At 35.1% G+C, this 20,919-nt stretch overlaps 1 protein-coding gene across 2 annotated transcripts in view; it reads left to right on the top strand.

The window, feature by feature from the left end:
• The window catches only part of LOC101444863 (disintegrin and metalloproteinase domain-containing protein 18), a 137,658-nt gene that overhangs the window by 13,528 nt on the left and 103,211 nt on the right, over nt 1–20,919 (top strand). For both annotated transcript variants that reach the window (XM_058290088.1, XM_004475126.3), the window contains exons 3-6: nt 2,171–2,226; nt 4,477–4,555; nt 4,939–5,015; nt 5,975–6,152. In XM_058290088.1, coding sequence (XP_058146071.1) covers nt 2,171–2,226; nt 4,477–4,555; nt 4,939–5,015; nt 5,975–6,152 — 390 coding nt within the window. The remainder of the gene's footprint in view (nt 1–2,170; nt 2,227–4,476; nt 4,556–4,938; nt 5,016–5,974; nt 6,153–20,919) is intronic.

The following is a 20,919-nucleotide window of genomic DNA, read 5'->3' on the forward strand; positions in this document are numbered from 1 at the left end:
TTTAAACAAAAACTATTCATTATTTTTATCTCCCAACAAAACCACATAAGTTCAATGGAGCTTCGTAAACTCACTGAATTCTCTTCTGTCAAGACTCCATCTCATTGCCTTGTAGGATTTAGGATAAAAATTGTAGTTTTATTCTTATGTTACTGGAAGGCAAATTGAGATTAATACGTTTTACCTATTTCGCTTATTTTTTATTATCTTTTCCCCTACCTACTTAAATTTTTATTAGTTGTTGGGAGCTCTGGAAATAGCTTCTTTGTTTCTCGTTTGTTCTTGAAAATCTTCCATTTTTAAGATCACTTCATGTTTCATTCTTGAAATTTTTCTTAGCTTTAATCTTTGACCTCACTAATTCATACTTCAGTTATAGCCAACCTTTTTCAGAATAATAATTTACATTAAAATCAACAGTTACATTTTACTTTCTGTGATTTGTGGTTGTTTTTTTCCATAATTTTCTGTTCTTCCTTCAATAAGAACTGTCTGCTTTTCTTCACGTGGAAACAATGAAATATACTGGCAAAGCAAATGGGTTCTTTGTCGAGTTCTAACACTCATTAGATATGTCATTTGGGAGAATTATTTAATGTATTTTTTGCATGATGTAAAATATAGTTGGTGTGAAAAATAAAAATGTTTTAAAAAATGTAAAGTGCTGAGGACAGTGCAGGGCATATGATCAGCACTCAATTCGTGGTAGGTATTTTTAGAGATACTATTCTTTTATAACTAATTCCTGATTCTTGGGTGTAATATCCACTCTTATTTCTCTAAGGATATTTGATACCCTTATTTTAAGATGATGTTTTACTCATACACTTCACTCAACTCAGGAGTAATTCATTCCATTTATTAAATTTGTTACCTTTCTTTCATGAGAGAGACATTCCTTAGTAATTTAGTAATTTCTGTTTTGTATTTGCCATTGTAGTTGAGATTCTGTCAGACATTCTGCTGCCTCTGTTTTTCATTCAGTCTGAAATAATGCAGGCATCTGCTATAACATAGCTTACAGAATTTTCAGGGATCATGGTAAGGATACAGTTTGCCTCAGGTAGGGGTTATTGATCAGTTATCTTCTGTGTCTTTGTGCTTCATGTATTTCCTAGAATTTCCAGTCATCAGCAGCACTGCCCTGGTTTTCTTTACTAATCCTACAAACTCTGCTTCTGCTTAAAATCAGAGATCTCTCTTGATTTTGGTTTGTCTTGAGAAGAAATTGTGGATTTACTGTTGATGATATCTGTCTGCATTTGATAAGGTTGTTCAAGTATTAACCCTTTACACTTCCAGAGTCACTTCCCCTTCCTGGATGTCACCATCTTAGGATGCTGAACATTATACTTAATCTCTGATATATCTGAGCTCTTATCCCTGCACCTATGGCATTCCTCACTGAGTTCTTATCCGGCTTAAGTCTTTCCAGTCCTTTTTCCTTTCAGGTTTTATATGTTGAGAGTTGCCAATGGCTCTAATTATGTAGGAATATGTATATTTGTATTTATAATATTTTTATCCTTTCATTATTTTCAGCATGGAATGTAAGCCTATAGCCGTGTCTCATTCATCTCAACTAGAAGAAGGCTTATGTTTTTTATGACTAGCAGCAATTAATATATATTTTTCCTTTATTTTTAAGGAATCTTTAGATTACATAAATGTTATGTCAAAAATACAGGAGATTCCTGTATACCCTCCACCCCCTCCCACATTTTCCTGCATTAACAACATCTTTCATCAGTGTGGTACGTTTGTTACAATTGATGAAAAAATTGATGCATTTTTGGGACATTGGAATTATTCTGCATGATATTGCGATAATAGCTACAAGCCGTTATACATTTTGCCAAAACCTATAAAATTGTGTGGTGCAAAATGTAAACTATAATGTAAACTTAATAGCAGTGCTTCAATATATAGTTTTAATAATGCTAAAATTACTTTTTAAAAAAAATTTAGTCTTCAGGTTTCCTCTAAAAACCAGCATTTTAAATATATTGCTTCATTGCGTGGGTCTGTATAAAGAATGATAAATACTGAAAAATATGTTCTTTTTTTTAAGGGACTGAGTGCTCTTTTCTTAAAATTGGATGAAAAGTAATGTTTAACTTCATATATTTCTTATTTCCTGTATCATCTCTATTAATTTGCTTTATTTTAGATGGTTTATGTCATTACAATTGATGAAACGCCATACACTCTGCATCTCAGGAAACAGTAAGATATAAATTTCCCTTAAAGCTTAGGTTTTATTTTTTTAAGTACTTGTACATTAATTAAATTAAGGAATGTATTTTAATGAAGCTTGTATTATCCATTTTTCAATTTAGGATTCATTAGGTCTTGACACTAGATCCATGAAGCTCTTTCATTTTTATTTTCTTGTTATTTTAAATTCAAGAAATGAGGTACATTCTTGTAAATCTTCAGTTTAGTATAAGTCATTGTATGTAAGAATTGCCAAGTTATGTACGTCTCTGATATGAAATCAAACATAGTTACACATCAAGTTGTTATTGGTATACTTTGTGTGGATGTATTATTTATTATTATTTAATCATTTATTTTAACAAATTTATTGGTATATTTAAATGTCATATTGTCACGTTTCAAGTGTACATTTAAATAATATTTAATAACTTTATGTAATGTTGCCGCTATCATTCATAAAGCAGTTTTAGAATATTTTCATTTCCCAAATAATATTTCTCATGCCAATTTACAGTTAATCTCTGTTCCCAGCCGCAGCCCCAAGAAAAAAATCAATCTACTTTCTGTCTCCAAATTTGAATTTTCTCAACACTTCATATGCATGGAATCAAGCTTCTTTTTCTCTCTTTACGTCTTTGAAAGTATATATTTATACTCAATTGCTTTTTGTCTGCCCGCATCTTTTCCATGGAACAAGGCTGGAGAAAATGATTCTCACTTAATTCATTACTGTTTTCACCTAATGCATGATCATTAAACACAGGTTGGTCCTTAATGCCGCTACAACTCCACTAGAAATGCTTTTTGATGGGCCAATCAATGATCTTCATGTTTCTGAAAGAAGTGATTATTTCTTAGTCTTCATTTTTCTTTGACATGTTGGCAGCAGGTGGTATAGCTGATCATACACTCTTTTATAAAATACTTTATTCATTTAACTTCCAGCGTTCTGCAGACTCCTGGTTTAACTCTTATTGTGGTTGCTTCTTGGTCTTTTACTGATTCTTCCTCGTTTCTCAAATCTCTGACACTTAAAATGCTCCATGATGCTGTCCATGAAATTTATTTTCCTAGTTATCCTCAATCGCCTTGTTGTGTCTTCCAGTCTCATGGCTTTAAATACCATCAGTGTTGATTACTTCCAAATGTATAGCTCTATTTTGTACCTCTCCAATAAACTCCAGATTTATTTTATCTGACTACTTATATGATACAAAGTGTTTATTAGATTTCTCATACTTAATGCATCCAAAGTGAACTTCTGACTTTTTTCCAAAATTTATTCTCCTACAATCACCTTTAGTAAATGGCAACTCTGTTCTTCCAGTTTTCAGAACAAAAACATTGGTGTCATTGTTGACACTCATTTTGTTTGTTTTATGCCATCCAAAGGATTATTAAACCTTTATGTGTCTGTCTTCAAAACATATCCGAAATACGACATCTATAACTACATTATCTCTTGCCTAGATGACTGTAAAAGTGTTCTAAGTTGTTCCCTGTTTCTGCTTATTGCACCTACAGATTAATCACAACATAACTTTCAGTTTGATTCTGTTAAAATGTTAGTCTGATCTTGTCACTTATCGCTAAAACTCTCCAAAGGATGCTCATCTCTGTGAGCTCATCTCTTACTACTGTCTCTTTCCTTTACTCAACACCCTCCTCCAAGCACATTTCCCCTCTACCTATTTCTTTGTATATACAATGCATATTTCTGTGTCAGGGTCTTTGCATTTTCTCCCAGCTCTGCCAGGTATAACTTTCTGTGTAAATCCATTTGGCTTTTATTTTTCTGGTCTCTAACCATTTATGTAGTGAGCTTTTCCAAGCCATCCTATCTACATTTTGTATCCACCCTCCCCCTCCTAGCTTTTATTGATCGTTTATCATCACCTAACATGCTAGCAGTATGTGTTCCTGGCTATTGTTAAGACCACGACTGTTTGCTTTACTGATCTCTTTCAGTGCCTAGAAGAGGGTCCATCACTTGTAGACAGTAAAAAGTTGTTGACTGAAGAAATACACAGAACACTCACAGATTTCTAATCACAAAGGCGTCACAGACTCAGTTCCAGTGTTACAAAAGTCCTAAACTCCCTAGTTCTATGAATTTCAACTGTTATATCACACTAAAATTACTCTTAATTAAAACGTGTTATCAGATGAATCGTATACATTTTGCATTTCTTTTTCAATTTAAATGTTTATATTCACATTAAAATCATAATTGGAACATTAATTTTTTTTTCTTAGCTCATTCTTACCACAGAACTTTTTGGCTTATACCTATAATGAAACAGGATTCTTGCATACTGAGACTTCATATCTTAAGGTAAGACTCAGATGTTCTAGATAATTTATAACATATGCTTCTCTCTTGAAGTGGACTTATCACTAATATTGGGATAAGTTTGTTGATTTCCGTGCAAATAGTTTATTCCATATAATTCTAAGCACTATTTCAGGTTGATGGTGGTACATTGAAATGGCATGTGAAAGAGATGACACCCAGGTTCGAGAGAATATTTGTGGGCACCTAAGTGATAGTGATGAGAATTGTCAAAGCTTTTTTTCCTGAAGATATGTTTTAATAATTCTCTATGACTCACAACCTTACTATTATCAACCCTTTTATTGTTTTGAGACTTTTGCATTGTTTGACACTACTATCTTCTTAAAGAATTCTATTACTTGCTCTTTTCTAATGTTTTTCAGATGCATTGCCATTACCAAGGATATGTTGAAGGTTTTCCAAATTCAGTTGTGACACTCTGCATCTGTTCTGGACTCAGGTCATAGAATCTTGGGTGACACCCATAGATGAAGAACTTAGAATATTTTACAAATAAATCATAATGGCTAGCAGACACTTTGAAATCTGGGAAGACTTAAAGGAAAGCCAAATCTGAAAGTTTTCTTTATAATGGGCTTATTTTTATTTATGTTAATATTAGTAGCTGAATCTAAGTATGCACTCAAATGAACTCACTCCAGGAAATAGAGACTGGAATTATTTTCAAGATATTGCACAGAAAGGTATAGTTTCAGAAAATGAAACTTTGGAACATCTTCCTAAACATTACCATTGCATCTTCCATTGCTATTTCAAAAAGTTTTGTGAGTGATATTCATTAGTTACTTAAATATACTAGGCACATACAGTATGTTCTCAGTTTAGGGGCACTCAGTACCAGACATAGAACTAATTAAGAAGTCCTCTTAGAGGTAGAAGACAGGGATAAGTGAATTTTGTCATTGGTGATGGGAGCTGGAAGGTGGCATTTATTAGAGAAAGAAAAGTCCAGAACAGGGTCCCTGATGTCCTTTTGGTTTTGTTCACCTGATCACTAGAATTTACTCATGCCAACTCAGAAAATTGGCTTTCTGTGAAATGGATTTCATGGTTAACACCCTCTTCGGCTATCCACTGTACATTCTTATTTTGTTCTAGGATGTGTAATAACCAGAAGTTTACCCTTGGACCACTCAACCAATACATTGGTTCTTGGCAAATATTAGACCTTAATTAAATGAATGAGCTACTACCCAGAAATTACAAAACACTTTTCATTATATTTATTTTTTGAAGATGTGGCAGATGTGGTGGCTAAGTAACTAGTGGCAACAAACAGGAAAATGTGGGCTAAAACTTATCTTTCGTATGATTCTTCATTTTGCACAATATTTCAGATTACAGGGTTGAATTGATCATTTGCAGGATTTTTGTAATTTTTATTTTCTGAATACTCAGGGGATTCCTTCAGTTTGAAAATATCAGCTATGGAATTGAACCACTGGAATCTTCAGCAAGATTTGAGCACATAATTTATCAAGTGAGAAACAAAAATATCGATATACCATTGTTAGCAAAAAATGACAGCAATACTTGGCAGAAGGATCAACCCTATAAAGATCAAATAAACTTGCAGGTAACTGTGGTGATTCTAATGTTATGACATACTAGAAAATTACTTCTGTAGAATTTGGAAAAAACGTGAAAAGAACAGTTGTTTAGTAGGAGAATTACATTTTATTTCTGTTTTCTATAACTTTAAATGAAACATCTTAATTACTACTAAAATATCTGGAAAATAAGTTATTTATTTCAAACCTATTGTTTTGTGATATATTTATTAGGTAATGTTTCTTATTTTCTGTTTTCCTTCAAACAAGATGCAATTCTATTGAATAAACTTTAGAAATACAGGAAGAACAGTGTTACTTTCATTATCACTTGCCTCTTAAAAATTACTATTAATGATTTGAAACATAGTTTTACATAATACTTGCACAAACATTTCTAAAAGAGATAGTTGGTAGATTATTCAGCTGGTCTTAATTTACCCACAAGCATATTTTTTTTTCTCATCAGTAAATATATCTTCAATATGTAAAATACAAATAGTCTTCAGAATGATCCTTTGTATATCTATGTCTTTATTTTTTAAACTGAGGCACTTGTGAGAGATTTAAATTTTGCTTGCCTGTATGTAAATATAAACAATAGGGTTAAGTCTATGCATTTCTTTAACTTTATATTTTGAAATCGTTTCAAATTTATGGGAAATTTGTAAAATTAATACAAAAACAATACTGAGAACTACAATATATCCCCTACTCAGATACCTATATCTACCAACTTTTAACATTTTGCCACATTTATTTTATTTGCCAATCTTTAGCTATCTTGCATACATAATGGTGCTTTAATACTTAGTAATTACATGTATATTTCCTAGGAACAAAGATATTCACTTATGTAACCCCATTAAATACAGTTATCAAGTTACAAAAATTTTACAGATACAGAATAGAATCTCTATTTCAATTTTTTCAATGATCCAAAAATGTGCTTTTGAACATTTTTCCTCCATTATTAGATCCGGTCCAGGATCATGTGTTCCATTTAGTGTATTCATCTTTTAGTCTTTTTTCCTTTGAGTTGTGGTAACATATATATGCCATAAAATTTCCCACCTCAACCACTCCCAAGAATATAGTTCGGTGGCATTTATCACCTTCACAGTGCTCTGCTACCATCACCACCATCCATCACCAAAACTTTTCTATCATCCTTCAGAAACCCTGCCCCCATTATCATGAAGTCTCTATCCTCCACCCCTCTCCTTCCCCCACACAACACTGGTAACTTGTATTCCGCTTTCTGTCTCTATGAATTGGCATATTCTAGTTGTTTCATATAAGTGCAATCTTATACAACAGCTGTCTTTTTGTGGCGGCCGACTTGTTTCAATCAACATAATGTCCACAAGGTTCATCCACATAATTGCATGCATCAGAACTTTATTCCTTTTAATGTCTGAATAATAATTCTGTTGTTTGTATGTACCACGTGTTGTTTATCCACTCATCTGTGATGGACATTTGAGTTGTTTCCACTATTTGAATATTTGGGATAATGCCATTGTGAACATTAATCAGTGTACACGTATCATTTTGAGTTCCTGATTTCAGTGTTTTTGTTTATATGTCTAAACTGGAATTACTAATTTACATGGTAATATTATGTTTAACGTTTAGGAGAACTGCCAAACTCTTTTCCAGAGAGTCCCCAACATTTTACATTCCTACTGACAGTGCATTGTTTCTCTCTATCCTTGCCATTTTGTGTTTTTTTTTTCTTCAAATAGCCATTTTAGTGGGTGTGAGCTATTTTCTCATAGTGGTTTTGATTTGCATTTCCCTTATGGCTATTTATATTGAGCATTTTTTCATGTACTTATTGGCCATTTGTATCTTTTTAAAATTTATTTATATATTTAATTTTGTTTCTCTCCCCTTCCCTCCCCACCCCAGTTGTCTGTTCTCTGTGTCTATTTGCTGCGTGTTCTTCTTTGTCCACTTCTGTTGTTGTCAGTGGCATGGGAATCTGTGTTTCTTTTTGTTGCATCATCTTGTGTCAGCTCTCCGTGTGTGTGGTACCATTCCTGGGCAGGCTGAACTTTCTTTCATGCTGGGCGGCTCTCCTTACAGGGTGCACTCCTTGCGTATGGGGCTCCCCTACGGGGGGACACCCCTGCGTGGCAGGCACTTCTTGCGCGCATCAGCACTGCGATGGGCCAGCTCCGCTTGGGTCAAGGAGGCCCGGGGTTTGAACCACAGACCTCCCATGTGGTAGACGGATGTCCTAACCACTGGGCCAAGTCCACTTCCCCCATTTGTATCTTATGTATTAATTGGCCCCACTTTGAGAAATGTCTATAAAAATACATTATCCTGGGAAGCAGTTGTGGCTCAACTGATAGAGCATCCACCTACCATATAGGAGGTCCAGGGTTCGGTACCCAGGGTCTCCTGACCCGAGTGGTGAGGTGGCCCATGTGCAGTACTGCTGTGCACAAGGAATGCTGTACCACGCAGGGTGTCCCCTGTGTAGGGATGCCACATGCATAAGGGGTACCCCAAGCACAAGGGCTCCATCTTAATTATTTTGCAAGTGGATGTCCAGTTTCACAGCACCATATATTGATGAGACTTTCCCTATTGCAGAGGCATGGCATCCTTGTCAAAATTTAATTGGGGGAAGTGGATTTGGCTCAACGGATAGAGAATCCACCTACCATATGGGAGGTCCAGGGTTCAAACCCAGGGTCTCCTGACCCATGTGGTGAGCTGGTCTGTGTGCAGTGCTGATGCGCGCAAGGAGTGCCCTGCCATTTAGGGGTGTCCCCTGCATAGGGGAGCCCCATGTGCAAGGAGTGCACTCCCATAAGGAGAAAGCGCAGCCTGCCCAGGTATGGCGCCACACACATGGAGAGCTGATGCAGCAAGATGATGCAGCAAAAAAGAGACACAGATTCGTGGTGCTGCTGACAAAGATGCAAACAGACACAGAAGAACACACAGCGAATGGACACAGATAGCAGACAACTGATGGGGGTGGGGAGAGAAATAAATAAAAATTAAATAAATCTTTAAAAAAATTTTTTAATTGGCCATAGATGTACAGGCTAATTTTAAACTCTCAATTTGATTCTATTGGTCTACAAGTCTTTCCTTCTGCCAGTGCTACATTGTTTTGACTACTGAAATAAGTTTGAAATAGAGACATGTGAGTCCTCTAACTTCCATCTCTTTTTTCAAGAGAAGGAGTCCATTGCTTTCTGTACAAACTTGGTGATTAGCCAATCCATTTCTTTAAAGAAAGTTGCTGGAATTTTTATTGGCATTACATTGAATCTATAATCTTGTTGGGTAGTATTGCCATCTTAAAGATATTAATCTTCTAATCTTGGAGCACTGTATATCTTTCCCTTTATTTAGGTCTTCTTTCATTTCTTTCAGTAGAGATTTGTAGTTTACCATATCCAAGTCCTTTACTTCTTGAGTAAAGGACTTCAGATTTTAAAAAAATTAGTGACTATTTTCAGTGGATTTTTTTTTCTTGATATCTTTTTAGGATTGTTCATTTCTGGTGTATAGATACACAAATGATTTTTGTTTGTTAAGTTTTTACCCCACAACTTTGCTAAATTCTGTTTTGTAGCTCTAGTAGCTTTCTTCTAGATTCTTTGGGATTTCTTTATATAGGAGCATATAATCAACTAATTGGAATAGTTTTATTTTTCCTTTCCAATTTGGATGCTTTTTATTTCTTTTCTTTTTCTGCTTGTTCTCATTGGAACTTCCAGTAAAATTTAAAGAGCAATGGTGAAAGTGGGCATCCTATCTTGTTCCTAATCTTAGGTGAAGAGTGTTCAATCTTTCACTTTGAGTATGATGTTAGCTGTGGGTTTTTCATACATGCCCTTTATTATGTTGAGAATGTTCCTTTCTATTCCTTGATTTCTGAGTGTTTTTATGAAGAAAGGGTTGTGGATTTGAATGACTTTTCTGCATTAATTGAAATAGTCATTTGTTGTTTTTTTCCTTCATTATATTAATAAAGGGTTTTATATTAGTACGTTTTCTTATGTTGACCCACCCTGCATTCCTGGAATAAATTCCAATGGGTCATGGTACATAATACTTTATTATTATTTTTTTTTTCATAATACTTTAAATGTACTGATGAATTTGTTTTGCTGGTATTTTGTTGAGGATTTTTGCATTTATATTTATAAATGATATTTGTCAGTAATTTTCTCATGATATCTTTGTCAGGTTTTAATAGTAGGATGATGCTGGGTTCATAGAATGAATTAGCAAGTACTCCCTCTACTTTATTTTCTTTTTGGAAGGATTGCAGTAGGACTGGTGTTAATTTGTCTTTTTATTTTTGTAAGGTCAATGGTAATATCCTCCTTTACATTTGTGATTTTTGTTATTTGCTCCCTTTCTTATTTTTTGTTAGTCTAACTAAAGTTTTTTCAATTTTACTGATATTCCCAAAGAACAATTCATTGATTTTTATCTTGCTTTTTAATACATAGTTCATTTATCTTCACCCTAAACTGTATTATTTCATTCCTTCCATTCACTATGGGTTTAGTTTGCTCATCTCTTTCTAGTTTGTCCAGGTGTGAGCTATGGCTTTGCCCTATTTCTTTTTGTTATAAGTTTTTAAAGTCATAGATTTCCTTCTGAGCACTGATTTTGCTGAATTCCATAAATTTTGGCATGCTATGTTTTTATATTCATTTGTCTCATAATCCTAACTTCCCTTATGATTTCTTCTTTAACCAATTGGTTGTTTGACTGTATTGATAAATTTCCACACACTTGTAAATTTTCCAGTTCTTCCTCTGTTATTGATAAAGATACTTTACATCATTTTGATATTTTTACATTTACTGAGACTTGTTTTGTGAACTAACAGTTGTCTATCCTAGAGAATGATATGTATGCATTTAGAAAAATGTGTATCCTGCTTTTGGGTGAAATGTTCTACATATGTCTATGAAGCCTAGTTAGTTTTATATTATTGTTTGAGTCCTCTCCTTCCTTATTGAACTTCTAAATAGATGTTCTATACATTGTCGAAACCAGTGTAATGAATTTTCCTGGTATTAATTTAGAACCATCTATTCTTCCCTACAGTCTCTAAATATTTGCTTAATACATTTTGAGTCTCAGTTGTTAGGTGCGTATATATTAATAACAATTATTATTCTTGATGAATTGACCCATGCAAAGGAAGTATCCTTATTTGTCCCTTTTGACAGTTCTGACTTAAACTATAGTTTGCCTGATATTGTATAGCTACTTTGGTTACTCTATTGTGTTCACCATTTGCATGGAACATTTCAACCCCTCAGACTTTTAATCTACTTGCATCTTTAATTTAAGGTGGCTCTCCTGTAAAAATATATAGTCTAGTCATGCTTTTTTATACATTTTGCAAATCTCTACCTTTTGACTATTTTGATAGTTGGTCTTTGTAATTCTTTGTTTTAGATACCCAGATGCTAAAACAAATATCATACAATAGTTGATTTAACAACTGGAATACACAGGCTCATGGTTTCAAATGCTGGAAGACTTGTTTTCTCCCAGAGTAATTAATTTCTGCATGGCCAGCAATCTTTGGGGTTTCTTGGCTTTTACATCACATGGCAATGCTAAACTAAGAAATTTATATTGTTACATTAATATTAAAATCCAGACTTTATTTTTACTTAACCAATTTTTTACTTATGTTCATTTCCTGTTCCAGGCTCAATCAAGGATACCCTGTTGCATTTCGTTTTCATGAATTTTGTTACTGGAAAATGGGGTGGTCTTTGTAAATTAACATCATGGCCACTTCTAATGAAATGCTCCCATTTTAGGTAAATACAGTAACATTTTACTCTATTCAAAAAGATTCTGTGTGTTTGCCAATAACAAATCTGATTATTTCAAAGTGAACAATAAAACTGCTTCTTAAGGATTAATCTGAAAATCAAAACCCTGTAGTTTTTTGGCATTCAGGCAGATTTCCTTTTCAATTTTTTTTTTTAAAGATTTATTTGTTTTTATTTAATTCCCCCCCCCTCCCCCGGTTGTCTGTTCTTGGTGTCTATTTGCTGCGTCTTGTTTCTTTGTCCGCTTCTGTTGTCGTCAGCGGCACGGGAAGTGTGGGCAGCGCCATTCCTGGGCAGGCTGCTCTTTCTTTTCATGCTGGGCGGCTTTTCCTCACGGGCGCACTCCTTGCACGTGGGGCTCCCCCACGCGGGGGACACCCTTGCGTGGCACGGCACTCCTTGCGCGCATCAGCACTGCACATGGCCAGCTCCACACGGGGTCAAGGAGGCCCGGGGTTTGAACCGCGGACCTCCCATGTGGTAGACGGACGCCCTAACCACTGGGCCAAAGTCCATTTCCCTCCTTTTCAATTTATTGAGACACATTTTCTGACATAGATATGGTTGGTTTATCCTGGTTAATGATTCATGTGTGCTCAAGAAGACTATGTATTTTGTTGTTGTTAGGTGAAGGGTTCTATATTTTTCTGTTAGGCCTGTTTGGTTTAGAGTATCATTCAAGCTTTCTACTTCTTTATTGATCTTCTGTCTGGATATTCTATCCATTATTGAAAGTCTCCTACTCTTTTGTGGAATCATCAATTTCTCCGTTCACAGCTGTCAGTATTCATATATTTTGGGGCTTTGCTGTAAAGTGCATATGTATTTAAAATTGTTACATCCTCTTTTCTTTGTTAGTCTAGCTAAGAATTTGTCAATTTTATTGATCTCAAAGAACCAGCTCTTGGTTTTGTTTATTTTTTCAAGAGCTTTCTGATTTTCTATTCATTTAGTTCTGTTTTGATCTTTGTTATTTCTTTCTTTTCCTTTGGGGTTAGTTTGTTGTTTTTTTTACTAATTCCTCCAAGTGTGCAGTTAGTTCTTCAGTTTTAGCTCTTTCCTCTTTTATGATGAAATTTATGTATGAAGTTATGGCTATAAATTTCCCACTCAGTACTGCTTTTGCTGCATCCCATAAGTTTGGATATGTTGTGTTATCATTTTCACTAGTTTCAAGGTAGTTACTAATTTCTTTTGAGATTTCCTCCTTGACCCACTGTTTTTCTAAGAGTGTGTTGTTTAACTTCCAAATCTTGGTGCCAAATCTGGGTCTCTGGAGTTTGCCGATTTCCAGCTTCCTTCCACTGTGGTCAGAGGAATTATTTTGTATGATTTCTATCTTTCTGAATTCATTGAGACTTTTTCTATGGCCTAGCATGTGGTATATCTTGGAGAATGATCTGTGTGCACTTGAGAAGAATGTATATCCTGCTGTATTTGGGTGTAATATTCTGTATATATCTATTAGGTTCAGCTCCTCTAATATATTGTTCAAAGTTTTTGTTTCTTTATTGATTCTCTTTTGAGATGTTCTGTCCAACATGATAGTGATGTTTTAAAGTCTTTCACTATAATTGTAGTGGCATCTATTCCTTCACCTAGTTTTTCCAGTGTTTGCCTCACTTACTTGGAGGCACTCTTGTTAGAAGCATATATATTTATGATTGTTCTTTCTTCTTGAAAGATTATCCCTTTCACTAATATGTAGTGTCCATCTTTGTCTCTCACTATTGTTTTGAATTTAAAGTCTATTTTGTCTGATATTAATATAGCTACTCCTGCCCTTTTTTGGTTATTGTTTGCTTGTAAGATTGTTTCCCAGCCATGCACTTTCAACCACTTTGAATCCCTGGGTCTAAGATGTGTTTTTTGTAGACAGCATATAGATGGGTCATATTTCCTTATCCAATCTTCCAGTGTGAGTCTCTTGACAGCTGAGTTCAATCCATTGACATTCAGTGTTATTACTTTCAAGGAATTACTTATATTAGCCATATTTTCTTTGGATTTGTGTTTGCCATATTTTGTTTTATTTTCTTTTTCTGTTTTTGTCTTTTTAGTTGCTCTTACACTCTCCTCCAACTCTGTATCTCTTGTTTTTTTTTCCTTCCTGCAGAACTCACTTTAATATTTTTTGAAGGGCAGGATTCTTGTTGGCATACTCTCTTAGTTTCTGTTTATCTGTGAATATTTTGAACTCTTCATCATTTTTGAATGCCAGCTTTGCTGGATAAAGTATTGGTTGGATATTCTTTTCTTTTAGTACCTTCACTATGTCATACCACTGCCTTCTTACCTCCATGGTTTCAGATGAGAAATCAGCACTTAATCTTATGGAGCCTCCTTTATATGTGATGGTTCTTTTTTCTCTTGCTGCTTTTAGTATTTTCTCTTTGTCTTGAGCATTGGATAATTTGACAAATACATGTCTTGAGGTAGGCCTGTTGGGATTTATGCTGTTTGGGGTGCATTGTGATTCCTGGACATGTACACCCATCTCCCTCAATAGGTTTGGGAAGTTTTCAGACATTATTTCCTCCAACATCTCTTCTGCTCCCTTTCCCTTCTCGTCTCCTTCTGGGATGCCTATAATGCATATGTTTGTGCATTTTGCATTGTCATTCAGGTCCCTATGTCCCTGCTGGATTTTTTCTATCTTTTATCGATCAGTTCTACTATCTGTTTGATTTCAGATGTACTGTCTTCCACATCACTAATTCTTTCCTCTGTCGCTTCGAGTCTGCTGTTATTTGCTGAGAGTGTATTTTTGATTTCTTGAATTGTTCATCACTATCATATCCGTTATCTTTTTGAGTATGACTGTAATTTCTTCTGTATTCTCTCCAAGTGTTTTCTCATATTCTTAATCTCTTCCTTCACTTCATTGAATTGGTCCCTAATATATATTTTGAGGGCTTTAATTACTTGTTTGATATTCTGCTTCTCTTTCTGGTTTTTAGTTTGTTCATTGGATTGGGGCATGCTTTCCTGATTATTGGTTTGGTTTGTATTTTTTTGTTGGCTGTCTGGTCATCATTTTGTCTTGATGGGTTTAATCAGTTGCTTAGCTTCTTTGTCTAGTTTGGGGTTTAGTTAATTGTTGTTTTTTTTTGTGTGTTAAGTTTTCTCTTTGTCACTTTGTTCTTCTTATTCTATTTCCTTGCTTTTGGCTAAGTTCACTTGAAGGAAAATATTAAGGTCAGAGAAAGCAAAAGAAGTAAGAAAAGAAAAATAATAATAGTAGTATTGATAGTAAATATTAACAGAGGAACCATGTGAGTTCTAGGAGAATGGATATTAGACTCATGTAAGGTATATAGAGTAATAACAGTAAGAAAAGTAGAGTACATATAATGAGATAGTAAACTGAATATGGGGAGGAATGTAGTGTGAGTTAAAAGGCCAGTGTGTTCAGGAGAGAGGGAAAGAGAAAAGAAAGGACAATAATATAAGGAGTGAATATAAGGCAGAAAACAGAACAAAGGTATTAGAAATAAAAATTCAGAAAAATAGGGGGGCAAACAGAGAGGTGTAATGTAAGAGAAACAATCAATGATGGAGGATAGAAAGATGTAGAGGAAAGGGGATAGTGTTCGTGGCCAAAATCAATACACACAGAAAAGAGGAAATGGAGAATGAGGAAATAGAGCAAATGTGAAGCCCTCCCTGCAGCACCTAATATAAAAAGATAAAAAAAGGAGAGAAGAAAGAAAGAAAAGGGAAAAAAAGGCCAAAAGGGAGGGGGGAAGCAAGCAAGAAAAAGAAAAAGAGAAAAAAAAAAGAAAAAAGAAAGAAAAAAGGGCATTGGGGGGATAAAGAGGAAGTTAAAACAAGAATACAAACCAACAGAATACCAGACAAAGTTTCAAGCAAGGAATCCTCTTTGCAGTTAAATAAAATGCTTAGAGATCTAACATTCCCCCTTTCTCCCTTCCTCACTTCTCTCTCTCCCAGGGCAGCAGGAAAGCTGCCTGAGAGGTCCGGTAGGCGATTCAAGTGGGTACTTGTTGAACCAGCTCCACACAGAAAACAATGACTTAATTTCCAGGGAGAGAGCACCCATACCTCACCAGGAGCCCTAAGTGTGCTCTTGGAAGCTTGGAAAGCACCTCGTACAATCTCTCTCCTTTAGATGTGCTATGAGACGACTAGTTGATTTTCTGACTCCACCTTCTCCCAGACCAAGTTTCCTATCCCAGGGTATTTAGGTGAATTGGGCTTTCTCAGCAGATTCACCACTCCTTTCTTCCCAGGCTCTCCCCAAACCAGCTAGTGTGCTCCTCCAAGTGGGAAAAAAAAAAAAGAAAAAGAATAAAAAAGGGGAGGGGGGCGGGAACACCAGAAAATCGAACCCGTACTAGCCCGGACCCCTGCTGCACTCCCTACTGAATACCTCCCACCCGTGGAGTCAGTACAAAACTGGAGGGCTAGGGCAATCCCAGAACTACGGGAGCACTGGACTCGGGAAAGGGGAAGTCCAGGACACTGCAGACCCAGGGTACATAGGTCTGTGGAACAGGGCTACAGGGGATCAGGGGACATGGACCTGGGCACCACACATCCAGGAACCACGGGGCCCAGGAACGCCTCCGCACAACTGACTGTTCTCAGGGAACACCGCAGCCGTCAGTCCCAGGGGGGAGGGTCCTGCCAGCCCACAGCTTCTGACCTCTGTACTTGTAAGTTGCAGTTCTACCTTTAGCAAGCACCACCTCCATCACTGTCTCTCCAAATCAATGTCCACACACCCTTCCCCCTGCAAGTCCCCAAGACAGCCCGCTCTGGCAAGACTCCAGCCCCACTCGGCCGCCTCTGCAGGAGAGACTGTAAGATGCACTCACTCAGATGCCATCTTGCCCTGCCCTTGTAACATTCTCTTGTTGAATTGACTCTTTTATCAGTAATATAATAACCAACATTTTTCTCATAACTGTTTTTGACAAAGCCCATTTTATCTGATATTGGTATAGCTACCCTCTTTTTTGATTAATACTTACATGATAAATATTTTCCTTCCTTTCACTTTCAACCTTTATATCTTTGAATTTAAGGTGAGTTTCTTACAGACAGCCTATAGTTGGGTCACACTTTATAATCCATTCTGCCAAACTCTGTCTTTTGACTGAAGAGTCTAATCTGTTTACATTTAAAACCACTGCTGATAATGCAGGACATTCTTCTTCCAATTTGCTATTTAGTCTTTGTAAGTGTTATGCCATTTTATGCTTCAATCTTTCCTTTGATACTTTCTATTTATTTACTTTTTGTATTATGCCATGTTAAGTCCTTTTACATTTCTATCTGGATGTATTTTTATATGTTTTCCTCCAGTTACTATCAGTTAAATTTTAACATCATAAATATATAGCAATTATATTTGATTTGATAACAACTTGGCCTCAGTACATACACATACACTATTCTTCTACCTCAATTCCCCCACACTTTTTGTACTTGTTACCAATTGTATGTTTATGCATTGTATGTGAAAACTATATATGTGTCATCACTTTTTATGCATTTGCCTTTTTGCACCTGCAGGAAGAAAGAAGTGACATTACATAGACTGTAAAATGCAATATAATAATACTGGCATTTACCCAATTTATCCAAATGGCTATCCTTATTTCTTTATGTTGCATTGATCCACTGTCTAGTGTCCTTTCCTTTCAATCTGAAGAACTTCCTTTATCATTGCTTATAGGGTAGGTCTAGTTGTGATCAACTCCCTTAGCTTTAGTTTATCTGGGAATGCCTTAATCTCCCCCTCATCTTTGAAAGAAAGTTTCAATAGATGTAAAATTCTTGATTGGCAATCGTTTTCATTCAGTACTTAAGTATTCACTACCTTCTTGCCTCCATGATTTCTGATGAGAAATAAACAATTAACCTAACTGAGACAGCATTATACATACATGTTGTTTTACTCTTGCAGTTTTCAGAAACTACAGTAGGCAATTTGATTACTGTGTTTCTATGCATGGTCTTCTTTGCATTTATCCTATTTGGGGTTTGGGATTCTTGAATGTGCATATTCATGTCTTTTTGTTAAATTTGGGAAGTTTTCTACCTTTATTTCTTTGTATATTCCCTCTGAATCTTTTTTTCTTCTCCTGAGACTTCCATAATTCATATACTGGTATTCTTGATGTTGTCCCAGAAATCTCTTATAATTTCACTTTTTATAATTATTTTTCCTTTATGATCTTAGACTGGGATCATTTCAGTTGGCTTGTCTTCAGTTTCACTGATTCATTTTTCTACAATTACTAACCTTCTGTAATTCCCCAGGGAATTTTTCATTTCATTTATTGTGATCTTCAACTCAAGTAGTTCTGTCTAGTTCCTTTAAATATTTCTCTCTCTTTATTGAGATGCTTATATTTTTCATTCACGTTTTACTTAGTATCCTTTAGTTCTTTCTCTGTATTTTCCTTCATCTACTTGAAAATACTGAAGCTTATTTTTTTAACGTCTTTTTCTAATATGTCCCCAGTATGATCTTCCTTATTGATGTTTTCTGTATTTTTTCCCTCTTTCTTTGGATGGGCCATAATTTCCTTCCAGCTTCTGTATGCTTGTGGCTTTTTTATCTGTCCAATTTCCATTGTTTATGAGGACATAAGTCATATTCAATTAAAATCTGCCCTTGTTCAGTTTGGACACACCTTAGTTAGTAACATCTTCAAAGATCCTATTTACAAATGTGATCACACTGACAGGACTGGAGTATAGTATAGGAACCGAACATACCTTTTATTATAAACATGATTCAGTCCATAACAGTCTTATTTCTTTTTTCGTCCCTCATTTCTTCTGTTAATGCATACTTTCATATTATTTGATTTTTTGTAGTATAATATTTTAATTCCCTCTCATTTCCTTCTGTATATATTTTTCAGATATTTTCTTTGTGGCTACCATAGGGATTAAATTTAATATCCTAAATTTATGACTATCATGTTTGATTTGATACCCACTTAATTTCAATAGTATATAAAACACCATTCCTATAACACTCTATCCGCCCAATCTTTTAGTTGTACTTGTTACAGATTATATCTTTATACCTTATATGTTCCAAAATATAGATTTATCATTAATTCTCATATATTTGTATTTAGAACCTGTAAGTGGAGTTAGATACCAAAAAATACAACACAATAGCTCTGTCATTTATAATTACCCTTAGGTTACCTTTTTCAAAAGTCTTCATTTCTTTATGTATTTATAGGAATGTGTCTTCTTCATCTAGATGACTAAATTTGTTGGCATGCAATTGCTCATACTATTGTCTTATAATCTTTATTTTATTTCTCTAAGTTCAATAATAATGTTTCTACTTTCTTTTCTGAGTCTATTTATTTGCATCTTCAATCTCCCTCTCTTTGTCTTTCTGTCTTGGCATGCTAGCTAAAAGTTTATAAATTTTTTTTTGTTAATTTCATAGAACCAACTTCTGATTTTGTTGCTTCTACTTTTGTTTTATTTTATTCTCTATTTCATTTATTACTACTCTAATCTTTATGATTTCCTTTCATCTGCCTGCTTTATGTTTTGATTTGTCTTCTTTTTCTAGTTCTTTAAGGTGTAATGGCAGGTTATCGATTTGAGATCTTTTCCTTTTTTTAATGTAGACATTTACAAGAAATAATTTTCCTCTGTTATCTGGCTTTACTGCATCCCATAAGTTTTGGTATGCTGTATTTCTCTATTTTATAATTTTTCCTGTGATTTCTTATTTGACCTATAGTATTGTTTAATTTCCACATTCAAAAAACTTTATGGGTTTCCTTCTGTTATTGATTTCCATTTTTATTCCATTGGTTTTGGATAAGATATTTAGTATGACTTCAATCTTTCACAATTTAATGAGGTAAGAGAAGTAGCAAGAAAGAAGAGTGAGATGCCTCACAGTCCTGTCCCAACAGAGAATTTTTTTTAACAACAAGCAAAAAGTGGTAGAGATGTCTTTCTAAGGGATATGGAAAACAGTTATAGAGTTGCATTGACTGGGAAAGTTCAAAATCAAGAAAAAGAAAATTGAAAATGGTATGAAAACTTCATGGTGCATTTGCTGGCCTGTCCTCCAAACTTCTGTAAGTTTGGTGAGGAGCCAGCCTATACCCCTAGTGCAGGTCCCTGGTCAAGGTCCTGAAGTGAGCAGAATAACTGTTATGCCTATATTGGGGCACCTGTACAAATCATCTGGTGCAACATGAGTGACTGAGCTAAACACTCATCTCTGTTTCATCAGTCCCACAACATCCTCTGCACATAGATGAGTCCTGCAGGGCAGCCAAAATACTGTAAGAAGTCAATCAAACCTCAACTGCCAGGGAGCAGATGTAGCTCTGTTTTGCACGTACGAGGTCCTGGGTTCAATCCCTGCTACCTCCCTATAAAAAACAAAACAAACCAAAACAAACAAAATAACTCATTTGCCTGTGGCATAAAATTGCCATCTTAAGACATACAACATAGAGCCTGAGACCAGGAGGAAACAGTGAAGATTTCCTTAATAAAGAGGGGCATTCAAAATATCCCTATTATCAGTGGAATTTATAAGACTGCACATGCATACCCAGAATAAGACACATGATCAGAAAAGACTGGAGGTGACCCTATTTTTTTTTTCTTGGGCTGTTCTTTAGGCTCACTATAAAGATTACTAAGCTCTGAAGGAGAGCTCCAACATAGAGCCAATTTGCAAGGCTACGTAAATAGTTTTCCTTTTTTCATTTGACTGCTTGTTTGTTTTGGTTAGCCCCTAAATTCAAGGATATCTCTGTCATAGCCCAGCTGGGATGCAAGCTTAAGAAATAGATAATTTAGGTACTAGATTCCAGATTTAACACAGTAAAATATCCAAATGTCCAATGTTTAGAAAAAAAATCACAAGGTATACAAAGAAACAGGAAATGATGGCTTAAACAAAGGAACAAAACAG

The sequence above is a fragment of the Dasypus novemcinctus genome, chromosome 29 (genome assembly GCF_030445035.2).
Source record: "Dasypus novemcinctus isolate mDasNov1 chromosome 29, mDasNov1.1.hap2, whole genome shotgun sequence".
Taxonomy (NCBI): domain Eukaryota; kingdom Metazoa; phylum Chordata; class Mammalia; order Cingulata; family Dasypodidae; genus Dasypus; species Dasypus novemcinctus.